Source organism: Sebastes umbrosus, chromosome 21 (genome assembly GCF_015220745.1).
Source record: "Sebastes umbrosus isolate fSebUmb1 chromosome 21, fSebUmb1.pri, whole genome shotgun sequence".
NCBI classification, from domain to species: domain Eukaryota; kingdom Metazoa; phylum Chordata; class Actinopteri; order Perciformes; family Sebastidae; genus Sebastes; species Sebastes umbrosus.
In genome coordinates this window covers 6,782,106-6,803,154 of record NC_051289.1, presented here as the reverse complement: position 1 = coordinate 6,803,154, position 21,049 = coordinate 6,782,106, and the positions used below count along the sequence as shown (strand labels likewise).

The 21,049-nt window shown below is 43.5% G+C and overlaps 2 protein-coding genes across 3 annotated transcripts in view; one reads left to right on the top strand and one right to left on the bottom strand.

The window, feature by feature from the left end:
* The window catches only part of gli3 (GLI family zinc finger 3), a 104,251-nt gene extending 99,177 nt beyond the window's left edge, over positions 1-5,074 (top strand). Inside the window, exon 16 of one of the 2 annotated variants that reach the window (XM_037757251.1) lies at positions 936-5,074. In XM_037757251.1, coding sequence (XP_037613179.1) covers positions 936-3,265 — 2,330 coding nt within the window. In that variant the 3' untranslated portion in view covers positions 3,266-5,074. The remainder of the gene's footprint in view (positions 1-935) is intronic. The other variant, XM_037757252.1, reaches the window with a different exon arrangement.
* A 1,345-nt stretch (positions 5,075-6,419) lies between these two features.
* On the bottom strand, positions 6,420-17,839 carry prpf4bb (pre-mRNA processing factor 4Bb). The gene is made up of 16 exons (XM_037757079.1): positions 17,691-17,839; positions 14,052-14,136; positions 12,349-13,496; positions 12,056-12,229; positions 11,693-11,851; positions 11,436-11,517; positions 11,106-11,307; positions 10,053-10,126; positions 9,765-9,855; positions 9,252-9,399; positions 9,003-9,140; positions 8,757-8,910; positions 8,568-8,682; positions 8,339-8,490; positions 8,117-8,203; positions 6,420-7,619 (listed from the first exon to the last, which is right to left on the bottom strand). The coding sequence occupies exons 1-16, from the start codon at positions 17,747-17,749 to the stop codon at positions 7,416-7,418; spliced, it is 3,072 nt and encodes a 1,023-aa protein (XP_037613007.1). The 5' UTR covers positions 17,750-17,839; the 3' UTR covers positions 6,420-7,415.
* Positions 17,840-21,049: the final 3,210 nt, after the last annotated feature.

Sequence of the window (21,049 nt, the reverse complement as noted above, 5' to 3'; positions counted from 1 at the left end):
TACATAAACTCGTGAATTTGAGGTCCAAGTGGGTCCGAGAACCTTCTTCTGAATGCTCTTAAATTGTTTTACCAAAGTCTACAAATTCATAAAAGCATATAGTTTCAACATATGGTTGAGCTTGTGGGCATTTTTCTGACAAGTGAAGCAAAATTTGAAGTGCCTTAAACTTGCATTCTTTCAAACAGCCAGCAGGGGGCGACTCCTCTGTTTGCAAAAAGAAGTCTGATTGTATAGAAGTCTATGAGAATATGAGCCTACTTCTCTCTTGATTTATTACCTCAGTAAACATTGTAAACATGAGTTTATGGTCTCAATCGCTAGTTTCAAGTCTTCTTCAATACAGCATGATGTTCATTTAGTAAATTATGGTCCCATTTAGCCTGAAAACATCTTATTCAGAGTTCGGTTGTATTTAGCTCCATCCTCTCGTGTCACCTCTGGTTGCAAAAAAACAACATGGCAACGGCTAAAATGCCGACCTTGAGGCTTCAAAACGGCAGGCAACAAACCAAAGGGTGACGTTACGGTGACTACGTCCACTTATATACAGTCTATGTATATTAAAAAACACCTGTACATAGAGCTTACACATCACCACAGATGTGTGTTCAAATCACGCTTTGAGAAATGAATTATCCTGAATTCCATCTTGCCCATCTTGGCTGAAGCATTCAGGCAAAACAAATGCTTAAAATGTATTGTTCCGCTAGAAAATGGTATCAGAACCATATCAAGCCGTATATCATATCAGAGAAAATAGCATGTAACAGTGTTTCATGGCCAAACGCTGCCTCTTGTCATTGGTAACATCTGTTTCAGGGATCTCTCCACACTTACACTTATTTGGCTTTTTCTCTCTCTCTCATCCTCCTGTAATCTCCTTTTCACCAAACTTTATTCATTCCTTTTCCTCTGTCTGTGCTTCTCCCCAGGATCCTGTCTGGGCAGGCAGTGGGGGGTGTCTGCTCCTCAGCCACCTGCTCATGCTGAGCTGGGCAGCACAGAGCTAACGGTGCTCAATTTGCTCCGAGACCGGCGTGACAGCAGCGGCAGCGCCACCAGTTCGGCCTACCTGAGCAGCAGTCGGCGCTCCTCGGGCATCTCGCCCTGCTTCTCCAGCCGGCGCTCCAGCCAGGCTTCCCAGAGCGAGGGCACGATGGCGGCCGCCCACCACCGCCGCCTCCACAACCTCAGCTCCACTGACTCTTACGACCCCATCTCCACTGACGCCTCCCGCCGGTCCAGCGAGGCGAGCCAGTACGGAGGTGGGACGGGAGGAGGGGGTGGAGGGATGCTCTCGGGTGGGGGCTTTGGAGGCGTGGGAGGCGTAGGTATGGGAGTAGGTCACGGGGGGTCCCGGGGGATGCTCACTTTAACCCCGGCGCAGCACTACCACCTGAAAGCCAAGTATGCAGCAGCGACTGGCGGCCCGCCTCCCACGCCTCTCCCCAACATGGAGCGCATGAGCTTGAAGACTCGCATGGCCATGATGGACGACGGTGGCAGCAACAACTCTTTGCCGCCTCTCGTCAGGCCACATTGCTGCGGTGACGGCACCAACGGGTACACCAACGGGTATACGGGACACGCAGGTTACAGGAGGAGGGTGCTCTATCCTGGCGAGGGGCCGCTGAACGGGAACCGGAGGGCCAGCGACCCGGTGCGGACGCAGCCTCGTGACATTTGCAGCCTGCCCCCAGTGCAACGCTTCAACAGCCTTAACAACCTCCACCCTCTCCCACCTCTGTCTCATCAGTCTACACCTGAAACTCGCAGCTTCAGCCTACAGAACTACACGCGCTCAGAGGGCAACCTGCAGAGAGGCCTGCAGCACTCGCCGTACACTCCCAGCATCGCAGAACACGCCGCCTTAGAAGCCCTGGCCATGGAGGACGAGGCGGGCATGTTGCTCGGCGATGAGGACATGCTCCCGGACGACCTGGTGCAGTATCTCCACTCCCAGGTTCAGGCGGATGCTGGCTCCTACGTGCACATTGAGGACCAAATAGCTGCTAGCCAAAGGGACACCTCCCAGCCATCTATGGAGGAGATCGAACAGACTTCAGGGTTGAACATGGCCTTCCCCGGGTCCCACAGTCTCCAGATAGCAGAGCAGACGAGCCCCAGCAAGCTCCCCATCCAGTGGAACGAAGTGAGCTCCGGTAGTGCTGACAGGTCCCCTCAGAGGGAGCCAAACCGCCAGTGTGGAAGGTGGTCGGGAGCAGAACACGGAGCGCCTTTTGGCCGGTTTGGAAACATGGTGGTTCAGCAGCAAGCGCCCCTTGACTTCCAGAACAGCTGTGCCCAGGCTAATCAGTCTCCGAGTGCTTACTGCGTCAACCCCGGGGTGAAGCTAGAGACGTCGTCGCCGCCGAACTCCTGCATGGAGATGAGAGGTCACAACTCCGCAAACACCTTCGGGAGGAACTTCTCGCAGATCGTCGACGGGCCTCTTCCGCAGGGCTTCAAACAGCCGGCCTCCAATGGACCTCAGAAACAGAGCCACTTCCAACAAAACCACAACACCTCTTGCCAGATCGGGAACATCCTTAGCAGGGCTTCTCTGGACAACCTCCCCAGCCTCTCCCAGGGAACTGCTCTTCATCATCACAACCGGCAGGTCCACGTCCCCCGCCCGCCCAACGGTTACAGGAACTCGGTCAGGACCCAGCAGTATCTCAATCCTGAGAACTCTGGGGAAATCCAGGCTGGTCTCAACCAGCAGCAACAACTGCAGAGAAGTGGGGACCACTGTTCCCTCGCGCATCAGGTATCTGGGCTGAAACTGGAGGCCCCAGACTACTTAGAGCAGGACTTTGGTGACTGCCTCTCCTACGAGCCAGCGGATCACAAGGCCTCCTCGTTCCCCGTCCTGGAGGACCAGTGCTTGCTGAGCTCCATGGCCGAGGGACAAAGCGTCGGCGGTGTCGGCGGGACCTCCGCGGCCCTTCCCTCCCCCGGTACAGACCAGGTGACCAGCACCGTGGACGGCAACGTGCCTGGTATATTAGACGAGGGCGTAAGCCTGGACTTTGGTGTCATGCTGGAGGATGGCTACGACCAGGGTAGCCTGGTCTCAGGGGTGTTGAGTCCCTCCATCTTCCAGGGTCTGTCCAGGACCTCATCACGCCTGACCACCCCTCGAGCGTCCGCCACCTTCCACAGCGTGGCGCCCGGCCTCAACAACATGGCGATCGGCGACATGAGCTCTCTCCTCACCACGCTGGCCGAGGAGAGCAAGTTCCTGGCTATCATGCAGTAGCTGCTCTCCCTCTCTCTGCTTTCTCCTCCCTTAGGAACAAAATGGAAAAAAAGGAAGAGAAAAACTCTGGTGTATGTGAAGATTAAGACCAAAGTGGCAATTATGAGAACTTTATTATGTACTTAAAGTGTTGTGGAACAGGCTGTTGCCATTTATTTTGTAAAAAAATATCATCCCACACAGAGACGGGATGTGTCAAAATTATGTATAGATAAATAGTTATATTCCTTTTCTGGAATGTAGGCTATTTTTGGAAGCTCTTCTCTTTGTATTTCTATGTGACGGTGAGCAACACGTTCACTTCTTTAAAACAGTATTCTGTGTATTGTCACTGTTTTTTTTTGTTTTTTTTGCTGTACACACTGTTGGTAAAAATGCATGTATTCAAGGTTGAGTTAATATGAGTACATAGACTAGCCCATGTGCCAAGTATCTACAGGTACAAATCCATTCTGGTTACAGCAGGTTGGGTCACGAATTTAACAGGCCCCGATGATAACTTTATATATCATAGGTTTTGAATAAGTGGTGTATTTACATTTGTTGTCATTTTTGTTTTGTTACTTTTGTGAATCTGTAAATGTTTCAGTGCTTCAACCAAGTTTTACCAAGTGGTGTTTGTATGGTATGGAACACAAGGCACCGTAGATAGTCGTCTCCTTGATATCTTGATTTAGTTAGTCCGGTAAGGTACTCACAAGTCTGTATATAACAGTGTTTTTATATTCTGTTTGTGGTAATCTGATTATTGACGTTGGATTGCACGGTTGTTCGGAGCCGATATGGAAAAAGGACATTTTCTCCTCGATGATCAAAGGTCCCATTTGGTGCTTTATGTATGCTTACATAAATAGATATGAGTACTTCATGTTTTTGCGGTCCGCAGCACATGAACTCCCCCTCTCACGATGATAAATGCTGTAAAGTGACGTGTTTTGATTTATAGGAAATCATCTGTATTGTTTCCTCCAAAGCTCTTAAATTCAGAATGTGTACTGCCATCGAGTATTGCAGTGACTTTGTCAACAGTGTTTGTATTGCCTTGCAGTCCGATGTGACTGAACACAGATTATCGAGTAGTTTATTCAAAGCAATGAGGTACAATTTTTTGTTTTACTGGTACGTTTTGTCATTTTTGTAGCTGTGCATTGATGGTGTTTTTTTTTTTTTTTTCTTCAAAGAAGTAGAAATCATTTCCTTTGAAAGAAGGAAATTACATTGAGGTATGTGCCTTATACGTAAAGAGAAAGATCACTGCCAATCTTCCATTGTGAATTATGAGAAAAATTTAAAATAAACATGTAAAGTGTTTTGAGAGACCTGAGAAAAAAAAGATAAAATGACAGAACATTTATATAAGAAAAGTCTGACTATCAGAAAAGTTAAGATTTGCGAAATGCATTCTACTTTTCTTTGATTTTTTTTTTTGATTTTTTTTTTAAGTTTTCACATTTATTGTGCTCTTTTATATATAATGTGTAAATACAATACTCTTTCTGTAGGTTTAGCAGAGGAAATGGGGAGTATCCTGGGGCCAATAAAGAATTGACTTTGAAAGCAGGGATTCCCAGGCCCTGGGTCGAGGCCAGACACATCTGGCTCAGAGCGGAGCGCCGAGTGCCCAGCACTGCCACGCCACCGCCACAAGAGCCACTTTGCTCTTTTATAACTGACTACAAATGTTTGTATGGTTTTAATAAAAACAAGAAAAGAAATTAAAAAGATTATATTTTAAGTCTCTTTTCTTCTTCATATACTGGTTCATACACATAGGAGGGCTGTCAGAAGCAAATTCATTTTAACGCCACTAATTTCTTTAACGCATTAACACAACTTTAGTTTGTAGTGGGCTCAGTTTTAAAGCTAGAGTGAAGATACTAGTACCATATGAAACAAGACAAATCGAAGGAATCCATTGGTACCAACCATGTCATACTAGCTACGAGCTGACCTCAAGATATGTGAGTGGAAATGGGTTCTATGGGTACCAACGAGTCTCCCCTTTACAGACATGCCCACTTTATGATAATCACATGCAGTTTGGGGCAAGTCATAGTCAAGTCAGCACACTGACACACTGACAGCTGTTGTTGCCTGTTGATTGAGCATATTTTTTATGCTAAATGCAGTACCTGTGAGGGTTTCTGGACAATATTTGTCATTGTTTCGTGTTAATTGATTTCCAATAATAAATATATACATACATTTGCATAAAGCAGCATATTTGTCCACTCCCATGTTGATAAGAGTATTAAATACTTGATAAATCTCCCTTTAAGGTACATTTTGAACAGATAAAAAATGTGCAATTAATTTGCGATTAATCACAATTAATCATGAGAATAATCGTGAATAAATACTTTAATCGACTGAACGACCCAAGATAGAGGATTAACAGAATAACTGCTTCAGTAATTGTGCACACACTAACCCTTATATTAATATAAATCAAACTATGTTATGACACTCAACTGTACCAAACAGTTTAGATTTTTGTTTGGGAATATACTGTCATTAAAAATAAATACTAACTTCATTCATGGAGAATGTGTAGTGTGTCTGATGCCCTCTTCTGATCATCACAAGAAATTACAACTGAATTTGAAAGCACGATTATAGAGTAGTTTGGTTACATATTCACATTAAAAGCCTTCTCTATGAGTCTCTCTATATTGAGATTAAAGCCAGTAGGTGTTATATACCGTACCAGTGGTTATACCTCTGTAGCTCACATGTATTTACAGGCCGACAGCCCATCAGCTCATGTCAGAAGTCCTTTTAGCAGAGAGCTCTTGCATCATTCCTCTAACTTTCCAGACAGGAGTAAAATGGGAATCTTTTCTAAGCGAGTCTCCCATTATGCTTTTTAGAAGCTCAACACAAGTGCAATCATGTGATGGAAATGAAGGGCACCGTTACGACTTTCCTCTGCGGAGATAAGATGGAATAGAGAGCTGTAAATTGTACCAACTGGATACAAGATTCTTACTTTCGATGCCATCTTCAGACTGCACTTAGCGGGATCAAAAAAAGCCCATTTTTGAGCATCCAGTTGTGAAATCTGTACGCTTCCTATCCGACACTTTTAACTCCAGCGCTTGATAAATAGGACATTCATCATGTTGGGGATTAAATGAAGAAAGTGGGCTCGGTATACAATAGGAAACATTTTATTACTAAAAAGTTGTCTTATACTGAAGGTGCTCTTTCAGCAGTGTTTCCACAACTATTCTTTATTGAAATCACAAATTGTTTTTTTTACCACTTAACAGGGGGAAAAAAAATAATTAATCACACATGTATCGACGGTAACTATGGACTATATACAACAATGGGAGAGGAGGGTCACAGGTGTGGCTTCAACAGGCCCGCATTGTCGGGTGTTTTAACACACTAGGCTCATACGGGAGGCACTTGAGTGTGAGAGCCTTTAAGAGCCGGGACCGAGCCAGAGTGCTGGAGGGAGAGGGAGGTAAAAAACATGGAAATGTCCAGCAACAGAAAACAATGACTACCTGCTTTGAAAAAAAAAAAAAAAAGGAGTACATAATATGCATCTATTCCTTCAGCTCAGACCTCGAGGTCTTGGTTAGGAGAGAGGGGGGGGGTTGCCGTCACATGTGGGACACTGATGGACATACAGAGCATTTACACAGGCCTGCACCACAGAAATCTAGAGCACAAAGGGTGCACATTCAAAAGCATGCATCGCCCCACAATGACAATTGTGGTTTAAAGAAAGAACCGATGTATTTAGTCATCTGCAACTACGACGAAACTCAACTGTCTGCTGCTTTGAGATTGTTAATGCAATAGACACGCAGTATTTACAGGAGGAATTATAGTTTTTCTTTTAAACATCTGTCACTCCAATGCCAGTTAAATAAAAAAAGAAAAAGTCCATAACTGCATTGCCGGGTATGAGGGGAAGTTTACAATGGTGAATCGCAAAAATCCTCAATGCATGGCTACCGTTTCAATGATCTATTTACAGTAAAACACAAGTATGAATCCATAAACAAAAAAGTCGAGGAAGAATCCTGTGTGTGGGTCGGCTGCTTTCGCTGCAGAGTCAGTTCCCTGTCAGAGCTGGTTTAGTGGTCGCTTCTTTGTCCGCTCTGGGAGTGCGTGTGTCGGGCGTTCAGGTGTGTCAGATCTTCTCCTGGATGAAAGGGTGCTGCAGGGCCTGGTTGATGCTGATGCGTTTGGCTGGGTCCAGCATCAGGGTGCCATCCAGCAGGTCCTTCAGCTGCATCACTTTCTTCCTCTGGTCCTCGGGCAGTCGCTGGCCTCCGATCATGTCCGTCAGCAGGTCTTTGGTGGGGTTGATGGTGCTCATCACCGTCACCTTCTCCTGATGGTCGGAGAAACGAGAGGAGACGTCAACGACTGCACATTTTCAGTACGTGTCAAATACTGATTGTAAGATGTGAACGGCCAATAAAATAGCATGTTACAGTGGAAACCGCTTATAGTGATCAAAAGGTTTGGGACAGAATCATCCCTATACAAATGCTGTTTAAATAAATCACTTATAGTAATCAAGTAGTGCACTTACATTGTTCATTTTGGGGTCTTTTCATACATGACAACATAGTGAAATTTTTTTAAAAACTGCATTGGACTAACAATTTGATTGTTATCCATTTCACTAATTTGTATTCATGTAATAAATACACAAATATCAATTAGAAATGATGCACAACAACAAAAATAAAGTTGTAATAATCATCTGCTTATAGTGATCAATTTGACCCAGACAGACGTGATCACTATAAGCGGTTTCCACTGTATTAAAAGTCATTTTCATCAGGTAAAAATCTCCTGTAGAGGGAAGAAGGAACACCTTACCCTTTCTGTCACTTTGTCGACTTCAATGTACAAGAAGTTCAGATTCTGATCGAAGTGCTGGTCTTTGAACAAGCCTTTACGGATCATCTGAGGAAAGAAAACCACCACGTTGCATCAGCCATAAAACTTCTCGAGCACTGCATGGAACAGCAGCACGACTCACTTCATCCAGGTAAGGGAGACAATAACTGAAGCAACTCAACTCGTATGATGCAATCTTACCTTGTTGGGCATCTTGCCCTTGAGGTCCATGGCGAGTTTGATCATGTGATTGTTGGAAGATCCAGGAAACAGGATTTTGCCAGTGTAAAGCTCATATAAAGTGCAGCCAACAGACCACATGTCGATCCCGTAGTCGTACGGCTTTCCAATGACTGAGACAGAAAGGAATAGTGAGCAAGGTCCAGTTTGAAATGATAAATGGTGAGAAGAGTGATTTATACAAACTCACTGATTTCTGGAGCTCTGTAGAATCTGCTGACCAGGTACGGTGTGATGTCATTGTCGGCGACATGGGATGCAGAACCGAAGTCACACAATTTCAGAATAGTCTTTGACTCATTCACCTTTTAGGACAAAACACAAGATTATTCATCATTCTATAAACTGAATTAACCTGACTTGAAGATCGAGTGCATACCAGGATGTTGTCTGGCTTGATGTCAGCGTGGAGGATGTTGCATCGTTTGAGCAGCTTGAGGGCCAAGAAGAGCTGCTGGCTGTAGGAGCGCACGGCCTTGATGTGGAGCCCGACGTCTTTACCGTACTTCTTCAGCACCTCTCGCAAATTCATACTACGGATGAGAATATAAACAGATCAATAGGAAGTGAGGCCATCACATAAATGCCAGAGTGATGAGAAGAAATGAGCTTCCTGTTTCAGTACCTGAGAGGCTCAAACACCAGACAGAGATGCTGCTTGTGGTAGAAGTGCCTGAAGAGGCGAAGGCAGTGGAACTTGTCATCAGGATCGGCGTCATTCAGCTTCTTGAGGAATTCTAACTCTTTCAGCCCCGTCTTCTGCCTGTTGAATAAATAAAAAATCTGATTCAAATTCAATCAAACATCCACAGGATTGTTGTTGTTGAGAGTATTGCATTTCTTGACATTTGTGGAAAAAGTAGGTCTGACTCACATGAGCTCATTGTTTCGGATGATCTTGACTGCCACCTCCTGGCCGGCCCTGGCGGTGTCCCTGGCTCTGATCACGTTGCTGAAGACACCCTGGCCGGTGTAGCCGTAAACATCATAGCGCTTGTCGAGTGTCTCCCCGATGTTCACCCCTAAATAACAACCACAAAGTTGTTATTAAAAGTAGCAGAAAGGCTGTTACTAACCAAGCACATGTATATGTATATGATTAAGGCACTGCAACCACTAGGCCAGTGGTTCACAAACATTTTCTGCAGGGCCCCCCTTTCGTAGGTAAAAAATATATATATTTTTTTATTTAAAATGGTATTTTGACACAAATTTCGCCTTTAATAAATATTGCAATTTCCTCCTTATCCTTGTAGTAGGTCATGTTGCGATTTCGATAAAATTTCATTTAATTTTGCAGCCCTAACAGACAGTCTACGTCCCAAGCTTGCCTCCAGACAACACCTGTCTGAGAAACTAAAAGGATTCTGGAGGCAGCAGCACTCACGGTAGTAGCCCTCAGCATCGGTCCAGTTGTCCCTGAGGTTGGGGTTCTCCTTGAAGTCCTTCCCTACACCTGCTGCTCTCATCCTGGCACTCTGCAGAAACCACACAAAAATGAGGTCAGTGGCTTATTTGCAGTTGTTGAGACTCTTCTAAGTGTTTCCTCTTATCGTCTTATTCTCTGCTGACAAACCAGTGAAAATTACGTAGATGCAGAGGAGAAGAGTAGCGCTCAGATGAGCTGCAAAACTTGACGTCTAATTTCCCTGAATCCCGACAGAAAAACACTCACATCAAAGTCGGCAGCGAACATGTCATCTGACTCCGTAAACATGTCGGGGGCTGAAGGCTTCTTTGGGTTGGCTCCTGAAACAAACAAACAACAATAAAAACAACACAGGGTGAGTTTTCTGTTCACGCACCACGTTGTAAAACAGAATATCTTGAACGTGTTTGATTCACATACTCTGCAGAGATCAAAACATGCTGCAGGTGGCAGACACACCCAGGCTTTGGGTTACAAGCCAGCAACTGAATGAACACATGACAGAAAGACACAACATTAAAACCGCTGCATCACACAACTCTGCATTTCTCACACAAAGCACTTTAGTTTTGTATCGACCGGCATTCTTTGGTCAGTCTGCGTCATCACGGTGTGTTTTTAAGTGCAAACATTAATGCACTTTTACGGTTCAATGAATTTAAAAGGCACGGCAATCAGCTTTCACCTTTGTAATTTGGACTTCCTCCACATCTGCTGCTAAACGGACCATGATTGGGGGAACTGCATTGTAAAAAATGGCCATTTTGCTTCCAGAAAACTGAGAAGAGACGATTCAAAGTGATTGCTATCCCTGATGGAGCTTTTAGCGGTTCAGGTTCTGATCTCCGCGTTCACAGAAGATTGAGCTCTTCAGTGATGAAGGAGAGTAGACGCGGTGACCCTCGTCTCTTTTCTAACGGCTACATTTCAAAGGTTTAAGTGATGGGCGAGGCTGGAGGAGGATGGAGCGCAATATCCTGTAGTTACCTGGGTCAAGCTAACCCCAATCTACAACAGATAGCATATATGGAGCTACTTTTGTCTCTTGGAAACTACTTCTGGCCTACAGATGTGGAGGAACAAGCACTGATTGGTAATATATCTGAAACATGAGGAAGCACCACTTCTGAAAAGTGTTTAGGACAATGATTGTGTGCCAACTTACACATAAGTCAATTCCTGTGCATATCAGAGAGATATTATTGATATTATTATTATCATTAACTGACACCTGACCGTGCTGTTCATTCAGTTGGCCTTGTACGCCAACAGGTGATATCACTTTGACTGAGACATTACCGTCTTTCTCCTGGGCGATGAGGTTGTGCTTGGCTTTGATGCTGGCCTCAAAGGTGTTGAGGTTCTCGCGTTCGTACTCCTTGACGTCCGCGGCTACTCGCTCCAGGATGTCATCGGGCGAAGGCGACCGGCTGCGCGTGCTGCTCTGAGGGCTGCTGGGCTCCGACACCATGTTGCTGTCGTCAGTCCCGATCTTGTATTTCTGTACGACGGCAGGAAGGATACATCTCAAACATAGTAAGACATGGACATCAGTTGTGTTATTTGTTTCCAGGTAGACAGCCCAACTAATAAAACAGCAGGTTTGGATCAGCGTAGATGTAAACAGACCTGGACGATGGCCAGGCGCTGCTGGCGGCGCTGTTCAATGACAGCTTCTTCATCTACCTCCTCTCCATCAAAGTCCTCTAACCTAAAAACACAAACAAGGTGATATGCACAATTTGCTGTTATCAGTTCCAATGGGAGTGAATTCTGAGGAAGCATATCAGCTACAGGTTGTCTGACCCGTTGCAGACAACCTGTAGCCTCTTATGTACAGTATGACCTGCAGGGAAGCAGAAGGGTTACTATCTTGTTTTACTCACACTTCTTCCCCTGAGGATTCCCGTTCGACTTTCATGCCCTCTGAAAGGCTGCCCTTGAATTTGTCCTCGTCTCTGCTGCGTCTTCTTCTCCTGTCCCGATCGCGGGACATAGAGCGTCGGTACTGTCTAAGCCTACCGTACCGGTCTCTCTCCCCGGACCTGCGAGGCATAGATGTCAAGTTTATTACCTCGTAAATCATTCAACCTGACAAAACACTACTGCGAGACACCTAATTATAGATTCCAGCTGCAGAGAGAAACAAAGAATTTAAGTCAAGACAAATGTCTGACTAAATATAGCTCAGAGAAATATCCTCTACTGTGAGCAGAGACGAATGAAAGTTGAGTAAACAGTGTCATCACCTGTGTGCCAGAGGAGACCTGCTCCGTCTGCGGGGGGAGGAGCGGGAGCGTCGTCGTGGTGATTGGGACCGTCGTCTCAGAGGTGAGCGGCTCATTCTGCGGCGAGCTCCTAATCTGGGACTGTTCTCTCTTGACCAATCTCTGCCTTGCCCCATGTCTGGCCGGGGACGCTTCCTGTAGAGACATCAAGTGGACAGACAGGCTGAACTGGACATTCTACATTCATGTAAACTAAACAGTAGCTGTATATTTCTTTTATATAAAACACTTAATTGATGTCATTATTCGCCAACCTCATTGGTGAGTCCTGTCTGTCAACGTCCCTCCTCCTGGGGTCTGGTGAGCGGCTGCGGGGTCTCCTGGGCGGGGACCTGATTCTGGATGGAGAGTTGCTCTGCTTCGCCGCCCTCTCTGCGGCAATAGCCGGGTGGGCGTCTCGGTGGCGAGGGGAAACACTGCGTTTCCTCATGGGGCTGGGAGGCCCTCGTCTATGAGGGGAGCGGTTCTCTTTCCCAGATGAAGCGTCCTTGGACGGGGACTTGGCCGGCCGTTTGTCCTTGTCGGCATCCGAGCGACCTGGTCGTTCTCGTCCAGGTGATCTGGACCGCCGGCCTGCTCTCTCCTGGTTTGGTCTGTCGTCCCGCTGTGGAGAGGTACGTTTATCAGCGCGGCCGCCTTTCTGCTCTCCTCTCCAGCTGGTGGGGGAGTTGGACTTCATGGTTCTCTCCTTGGACATGTCAGTGCTGTCTGAGTGCTTTCTGTCTTTCGACCTGCTCCTGCCGCGGCCTCTCTCTTTAACCGCTGTGTCCTTGGTGGTTTTGGTCACCTTGTCCTGCTTAGGCTCCTTGGCCTGTCCTAGCCTGTCCGCAGACTTACTCCGACTACGACGCTTGGAGCTGGACTTGCCGCCCTCTGTTGAGTCCCGTCTAGATTTCCCACCTTTCCCCCCTCTGGGAGATATGGGTTTCCCTGAGCTGCCCCTTTGACGCTGCTCTCCATTTCTAATCCGACCGTCTCCATCCTCTTCTGATCCAGAGTTATAACCCTGGAGGATCAGGCCCATGCCTGACTGGACCTTTCCCTCCATCAACTGGCTGTCCAGCTCAGCTTTGATCATGGCCCTCTGCTTCTCCAGATCCTCCAGCAGTGCCCGGTCGTCCAGACTCGGGTTTCCAGAGGAGGGAGAGGACTCGATTTTTCTGTGGCCGGAGGTGGCAAAGAGGGCGGCAGCAGAGGGGGAGGAGCCCTCCGTTTTGCGTTTGTGTTTCCTGTGTTTGTGACGGTGCTTACGTTTGCGGTCCTTGTCCTCGTCGGAGGCATGCTTGTGTTTTTTGTGCTTACTGCGATGCTTGTGTTTTTTCCTCTTGTGTTTCCCGCTGCTGCTGTGTGGTGGATGTTTGGCCCCCTCTTCCGTCTTCTCGCCATTAGTCTCGGCCTCCTCCTGGGACGAAACCACATTCAGGTGTAAGAATATTTACATTTAGAGATATGTTGTGAACAAAACTATAATCTTGCAATATGACAAGATGAAACATGATCATGGGTATTATTTGATGCATTTTGTCTCTGCTTGTATGCTAGTTTTGAATGTTGATTTATCCTTATGTGTTTGTGGTGTTGTTTTAGTCATTTAGAAAAAATAAAACACAGTTAAACTGATCCAAAATCTATCTCCATAGTCCCATAGAGATTATAGTTCATTCAGAGAAAAACTGAATATGAGGAAGGCGGACAAGACCCTCCAAATGAACTTAGATGTGTTGTTATGCTGTTGAATACAGCTATGTGAAAAACTGCAAGAATATTATATGACTGACACTATTTCTTGTTTAATGGGCAGAATATTATCAGAGTGCAGACATGAAGCACTACAGTTTGAGACAAACAAAATTTAGACTGCTTAAGTTACAGTTAATATTTAAGGTAGAGAGTTTATATCAGAATCATGGCATCATACCACTGAAGATATTTAGGTCTTGCTGTTGTCCACCCCTACCTCTTCCTCCTCTTCTTCTTCTTCCTCAGACATTTCTCCACTGTCCTCATTCCCACTTTTTTCATGGCTCTCCAGATCCTGCTTCCTGTTTGACAGAGTTACAATCGTAAATATTGAGCACACAATCTTACACAGTAGAGCTAAAATGACCAGTCAATTTATCAGAATGTATTGATTGATAGGATTAATTGACAATTTTGTAGGAAACCCTGACTGGTCCGATGTGAATCCAGATCAGACCATATCGGCCATGACAGAACCGATCCACAATAAATGCAGCTTCTTTCTACACAAAAAATAATACCAAACGAACAATCGATTAATTGAAAATAATCAGTGCATTAACTGATAATGACAATAATCCCCAGTTGTAGCCTTAATAAACATTGAGGGTACAAAAGCTTTCTATTGTTGTCTCTCCTCCAACACTGGTAACCATTGGCAACCAAGGGCACCAATGGCTTTTGGTATTGTGCTAATAGGTGATTGGGAGCATTTCTATTATCATCCGGCGATCTTTCTCATCCATTGGGCCCATAGAGCAGGCGCAGTAGCGTTTTCTTTAACTCCGCCTCCCAGCTTTCGCTCCAGCCGCGGTCTGGGTCTTATTCACATGAACGGAAGAATGGTACATGCCCACAGAGGCGTTTTTTATTGCGAGTGATCACTTTGCTTCCCAGCATTATTTTTTTCATACTGTCTGTCTGTCTGTCTGAATATGCCTGTATTTACCCTCTGTCTGAAATGCTCCGTTTTAGTGCATTTCAATGGAATTGCAATGGAATTGCAATGGAATTGCGTTGCCTGGCAACCGTTTGGGTCCATGTTTACTTCCTGTCAGCTGATGTTATTCACATACACTGCAACAGGAAATAAACTGGGACACATTTAGTATGTTTACGTTTAAAACTGTATAATGGTCTAAATGTTGTATATCTGTGACATCACAAATGGACACATATCCCAACAGCTTGTTTCAAACGCACAATTTCTGAATACGGGCTGTGTGTATTTCTCTGTATATTGATCGCTTCGATACTTTCACAGTATTTATAAAGCACTTAAACCTGCTTTATAATATAAAAGACATGAAAATCTTACTTTTTACAATATGGGACCTTTAAAGCAGACACCCAGAAAGCACTACAAGCATACTGTTAGCTGAGTGGTTTAACATTAGCTTAGATAAAGCATGGTTACGTAATGTGCTGAATTTAGCTTCAGGCTAAACTGCAGCGACACTATGCAGTATGGCAAGGCAAGGCAGCTTTATTTTAATGTATTATTACTCTCTTATTTTTGTATTATTATTGTTTGTTTGTGTTATGTGTGTTTTTTTTTGTTTCTTTAACTCTATTCTTTCTTTTTATCATCATTATTATTATTTCTTTTCTTAATTTTTATTTAAATTTTGAATGTTGAAGTTGTTTTCTCTAATGTACTTAATGAGTTTGTCTATAAACGCATCTACTTAGAAATTAGTTTTTAAACTATTGTAATTACAAACTGTAAATTGCATATATGAAAACAACCTTGAAAAAATAAAGTATAAAACAAAATGAAATAAAAACAAGCTAAAAATAAAAGCTAGGATGGAAGCTTAAATAGAGTAATAACACACAAGAGTAGTGTAGTATAAGTTCATTATTTGGTTTAATAAAAGGCAGCATCAAACAGGAACTTTTTAAGCTTTGATTTAAAAGAAATAAGAGTTGGAGCGGTCCTGCAGGTTTCTGGGAGCTTGTTCCAAATATTTGGTGCATAAAACTGAACGCTGCTTCTGCATGTTTAGTTCTGACTCTGGCGGACACTAAGCAGACCTGATCCAGATGACCTGAGAGGTCTGGATGGTTCAGAACATAGCAGAAGATCAGAAATATATTTTGACTCTAAACCATTTAGTGCTTTGTAAACCAGCAGGAGTATTTTGAAATCAAGTAAGGAGACTTTTAGTGGGGTTAATCTGCGTATTAGTGTCTCAATTGTATATAAAATGTTATGTGTGTGCAACAATAAACTGTTAAATTATAGCTTCACTAATAATTAGTAAGCATGATTAATCATCATTTCATTGTTTTCGGGTTCATACTTGTATTTTGTGTTTCTACTAGAACATGTTTACATGCCTTAATGTTAAAAAAAAAACTGTATTTCCTCATACCGTCTGCCTGAATATACCTGTATTTACCCTCTGTCTGAAACGCTCCGTTTTAGCGCATTTTGACGGAATTGCGTTGCCTGGCAACAGTTTGGGTCCATGTGTACTTCCTGTCAGTTGATGACGTTCACATACACTGCCACCAGAAATAAACTGGGACACATTTATAATGTTTACGTTTAAAAACGTGTAATGGTCTAATAAATATTGTATATTCGTGACATCACAAATGGACAGAAATCCTAACGGCTTGTTTCAAATGCACAATTTCTGAATACGGGCTGTGTGTATTTCTCCATACATTGATCAGTTTGATAGTTTAACAGTATTTATACAGCACTTAAACCTGTTTTATAATGTAAAAGACATGAAAATCTCACTTTTTACAATATGGGACCTTTAACAGCCCGGCGCTCTTCCTGGGGGGAAAAAAATAATTTGTGATGTCACAAATATACAATATTTAGACCATACTTGTTTTCTACTATATCAAATTTAGCACCTTTAAAACTAATTTTTGTTCCTTACAGTAGAAACACCTCTTTAAACAAAATAAAAAGTGGTTTTACATAACTTATTTCATGATGAAAACACCACAGACAACTTGCTGTCCTCTCCCAGCATTCATTGTGCACGTGTGTAGTGAAATATATAGCATTGCTGTCATTTTAACACGTTTATAATAAAGTTAAAGCACTAAACGTTAGCTGAGTGGTTAACATTAAATAAACCATGGTTACATAATGTTCTGAATTTAGCTTTAAGCTAAACTGCAGCAACACTATGCAGTAAGGCAACTTTTAGTGGAGTTAATCTGCGTCTTAGTGTCTCATTAACACGCTGTCACCATGGACACCGGACTTTGTGGCTCTTCCGCTCGAGCGCGACCGCCAAGACGATTTTCCTGTCATTAGCTAGCTTAGCTTAGCAAGCTACATGCTAGGTTAGCTTCTAGCTATGCTAACTTACGTTGCAGGATCAAATAACAGCATTTAACGGTGTGATCTGACAGGTACACATATAGTGGAAGTAAACACACAGTAGTGTTGTTTCTGTACACTCTTATATAAGCTCTGCGTTTAGCTAAACTTAAGCTGGGTGAGCTAAATAGCATTAGATAGGTGAGCTAAAGAGCATTAGCTACTTGGCTAAGAACGAATTGAATTGACTTAATGAACGTTAGCCAGCCGTTGGTTAACAGACGTTAGCCAGCCGTTGGTTTGAATTGAATTGAATTAATGAACGTTAGCCAGCCGTTGGTTTGAATTGAATTGAATTGAATCAATGCACGTTAGCCAGCCGTTGGTTAAAGAACGTTAGCCAGCCGTTGGTGAGTACTTTAGCAACAACGTGAACCTGCTTCTCTGTTTTAACCTCCACAGCTATAAACTCACACATCAGCTCCTCTGTTGGTTTAAGATGAGGTAATGTATGTACACTTTATTCCCACGATGGTTTTGTATTAAATTCAAATGACTTACACGTGTTCGTTGCCATTATTCATTCTTGTGGACGCGATGTCCATCTCAACGTCGGCCATTTTCCTTCAGCTGAGGGGCCTTTTTCTTCTTCGATTGTTTTTGGTACAAAATGTACAATAATATGATTAATACTGATTATGCCCTCTGGTGTGCTGGAGGCGCACTGCAAGCTGGGTTAGTGTAGTGAAAAGTGTGTGTTTTTGTCCACCAGGGTGTGTGCTTGTGTAGGTTAAAGTTTCCTGGCCAGCATCATGGCTCCACTGTACAACACCACACTGGCTTCCATACATCAATAAGAAGCTGACAGCCAGTGGTGGAAGAACCCAGACAACCTTTGTATGTGGGGCCCGTGTGGGTAGTAAATGGGCTGAAAAATGGGCCCTATATGGGATTGTCCGCGGGTTCCATAATGACCCAATGTCAATTGCCCACATGGATTCCATGCAGGATTACAATGGGTGTTATGTGGGCCCCAACTGGGCAACATACCCAAGATCTTGGTCCCAGCTTTAAGCTCTATGTGGGTACTACATGGGGACTCAATGGGCTGAAATATGGGTTGTAAGTGGGTTTGTCCACAGTTTCTATGTTGGCCCCATGCACTAATTTCCAAGTAGTGACCCAACTAGGACCCACACGGGTAGCCCACATGGGGAGCCCATTTGGGACCAACTTAGTTGACCCAAGTGGGCCCCATTTGTGTTGCCCATTCTGAGCCCATGCACTAATTTCCCATTAGTGACCCAACTAGGACCCGCATGGGTAGCCCACATGGGGAGCCCAACTTAGTTGATCCAAGTGGGCCTCAGATAAGATGCCCATTTTGGACCCATACCCACTTGGTACCCAGGTACCCCAAGCATAACCCATGTGGGGCCCACATAACCATGTTGGCTGGGAAGTATTAAGATCTTTTACTTAAAGGTCCCATGTTGTAAAAAGTGAGATGTTCATGTCTTTTATATTATAAAGCAGGTTTAAGTGCTGTATAAATACTGTTAAACTATCAAAATGCTCAATATACAGAGAAACACACACAGCCCGTATTTAGAAATTGTGCGTTTGAAACATGTCGTTAGGATTTCTGTCCATTTGTGATGTCACAAAGAGTTAAATACTGAACCATTGCCCCAGGAGCCTTGTGTGCAGCAAAGGGTGCACTCTGAGAGGTTGCTTAGTTTGTTGTACAGTACCACAGGATGGCCCTGGAAGTCAATTAGCGGATCATGTGGTTTTGAGGGCCCCTCGTGCACATAGCTCGTGCACCATGGGGTGCACGAGGGGGTTGTGCAAAAATGTTACATGAGTGCTTGACTTTAATTTTGTCTCTCAGCATTTTAACAGCAGCTCATTTGGAAAATTATCTTCTACAGAAACATTTTAAGAGATTAAAATCCCGAAGATCATTTGCACTTTACAGCAGTTTTCACTTTTTTTTCATTTGTTGGTGCAGTATGATGTCTAAAAGCCTGTGACTGTGTGGAGAGCAGATGTTTTGATTCTGTTATACAGACTGCAACTGTACTTTATTGCTTAATCTCTAAGGAATTTATCTTGCATTATATGCATTATGTAAACTTTTACTCATACGCTCTGTACAGTCAATGCATTTCAGTAGCCCTTTCCCTGTGTGAGATATGACTTCATCTGCACTTTCAAGGATACTGACATTAAACTTTAGTGTTGCCGTAATTGTAGGCCACTTAACTGTAACTTGAGTTGTCTAATCGATTCAGCAAAAAAGTATTTGAATTGGTTGATACTGCAATATTGCATCCCATTTAACCTCCAGGATTAATGAAGCAGCATTGTCTGCGAAAGAAAAAACACTTTTCTAAAATGTTTACTTTTGGCTGGAACAAATAATTCAGACTTATATTTATCGTATACATTTTGTTAGTATTGTAAAACTGGGGCTATTTATTCAAGGATTGTGTTGTGCATGAGACAAATAGTGTACTGAAATCTCATATTTTAAAGATGAAGTTTAGTGTTTCACACTGCAAAAACAAGCCTGACAAGAGAAGACACATAACATTTAGATATGGAAATGTTTTAGATAAGTGCACTGCACTCATAATGAGATATGTAAGTTACATTTCTGGCCTTATACGATACTCATCACAGCTGCTTAGACGTACACATGCAAAGTCCATTATCAGATCTGTTAATCCTTCTCAGAAGGGAAACCGCAAAATGTGATCGTTAACTGGAAAGGATAAAAATACCAAATGCCACATCTGATTCGGTGTTTTGCCTCGTTTAAATATTAAAACATAATCAGACAGATCTGAAACAGCATGCTGCAAATGTAAGAAGTGAGCAGTTGCTTCTAACACAGCTCAGTGAGATCACATGACATTCAAGGATGCAAGAGCATTCAGGACGGTTATTATCCACACTTGACAATTTTATATGAAGCAGTAAATCGTGTTATTGTGAGGCACCTGGTTGCTTATTCACAGCCGTGTGAAAGTAATGGAAGCGTATAGATATAACAGCATTAATGTTGACATCCTGGCAGATGGGACGAGTGCTTCTGGCAGATGACAGTCCTGCAGGTGTGATCAGTGTCATCATGTGTTTTAATGACATATTGCTTTGTGTATGCTAGACTAAAAATGTTTTCTTTGATTAGATTTCTGATTATAAAGCTATTAAAAATCTAACGGGACTGTGGGTTTTGGCTTGAGTTCGTCTAAAGGCTGTAAGTCACAGTTGTACTGGGCTCTACAACAGTGTATCTCAGATTTATATGGTGAAGTTGCAAGCTGGAGGTCTCACCGCAGATTAAAGTGTCGGTCATGGAGACATTAGATATTCCATTAGTTGAGACCTCTGTCCCATTGTACCCAGTAAATCATACAGTATGTGGTAAATGTTCTGTGCTCCTGAAGACTGTCTGACAGTGTGTTATACAGTTTAGGATTTATAATGTTGCGTGACCAGTTTGTAGAGATGAAGCTTGGGCACTTCAGTTTGTAGCTTACAATATTTGCTTTTTCCGTTTTCCCTTCATGCTTTATGTTTTTATTGGAATAACTTAGTTGACAAAAAAGGCAATACATCATATAACATGACTTTGAACAGTTTAAAGTTGTCTTAAACGTTAAAGGAATAGTTCGGCATTTTTGGAAATGTGCTTATTCACTTACTTGCCAAGATTTACATGAGTAGATCAATACCACTCTCATATTTTTCCCTTAATAGTGAAGCTGGAGCCAAGAGATAGTTAGTTTAGCTTAGCATTAAGACTGTGGCTGCGTTCGAAATTGCATACTAACTACCCAATAGGTGTACTATCGTTCAACATACTTTTGTTCTGAATAAACAGTAGTATGAATCTTTTTGGACGTACT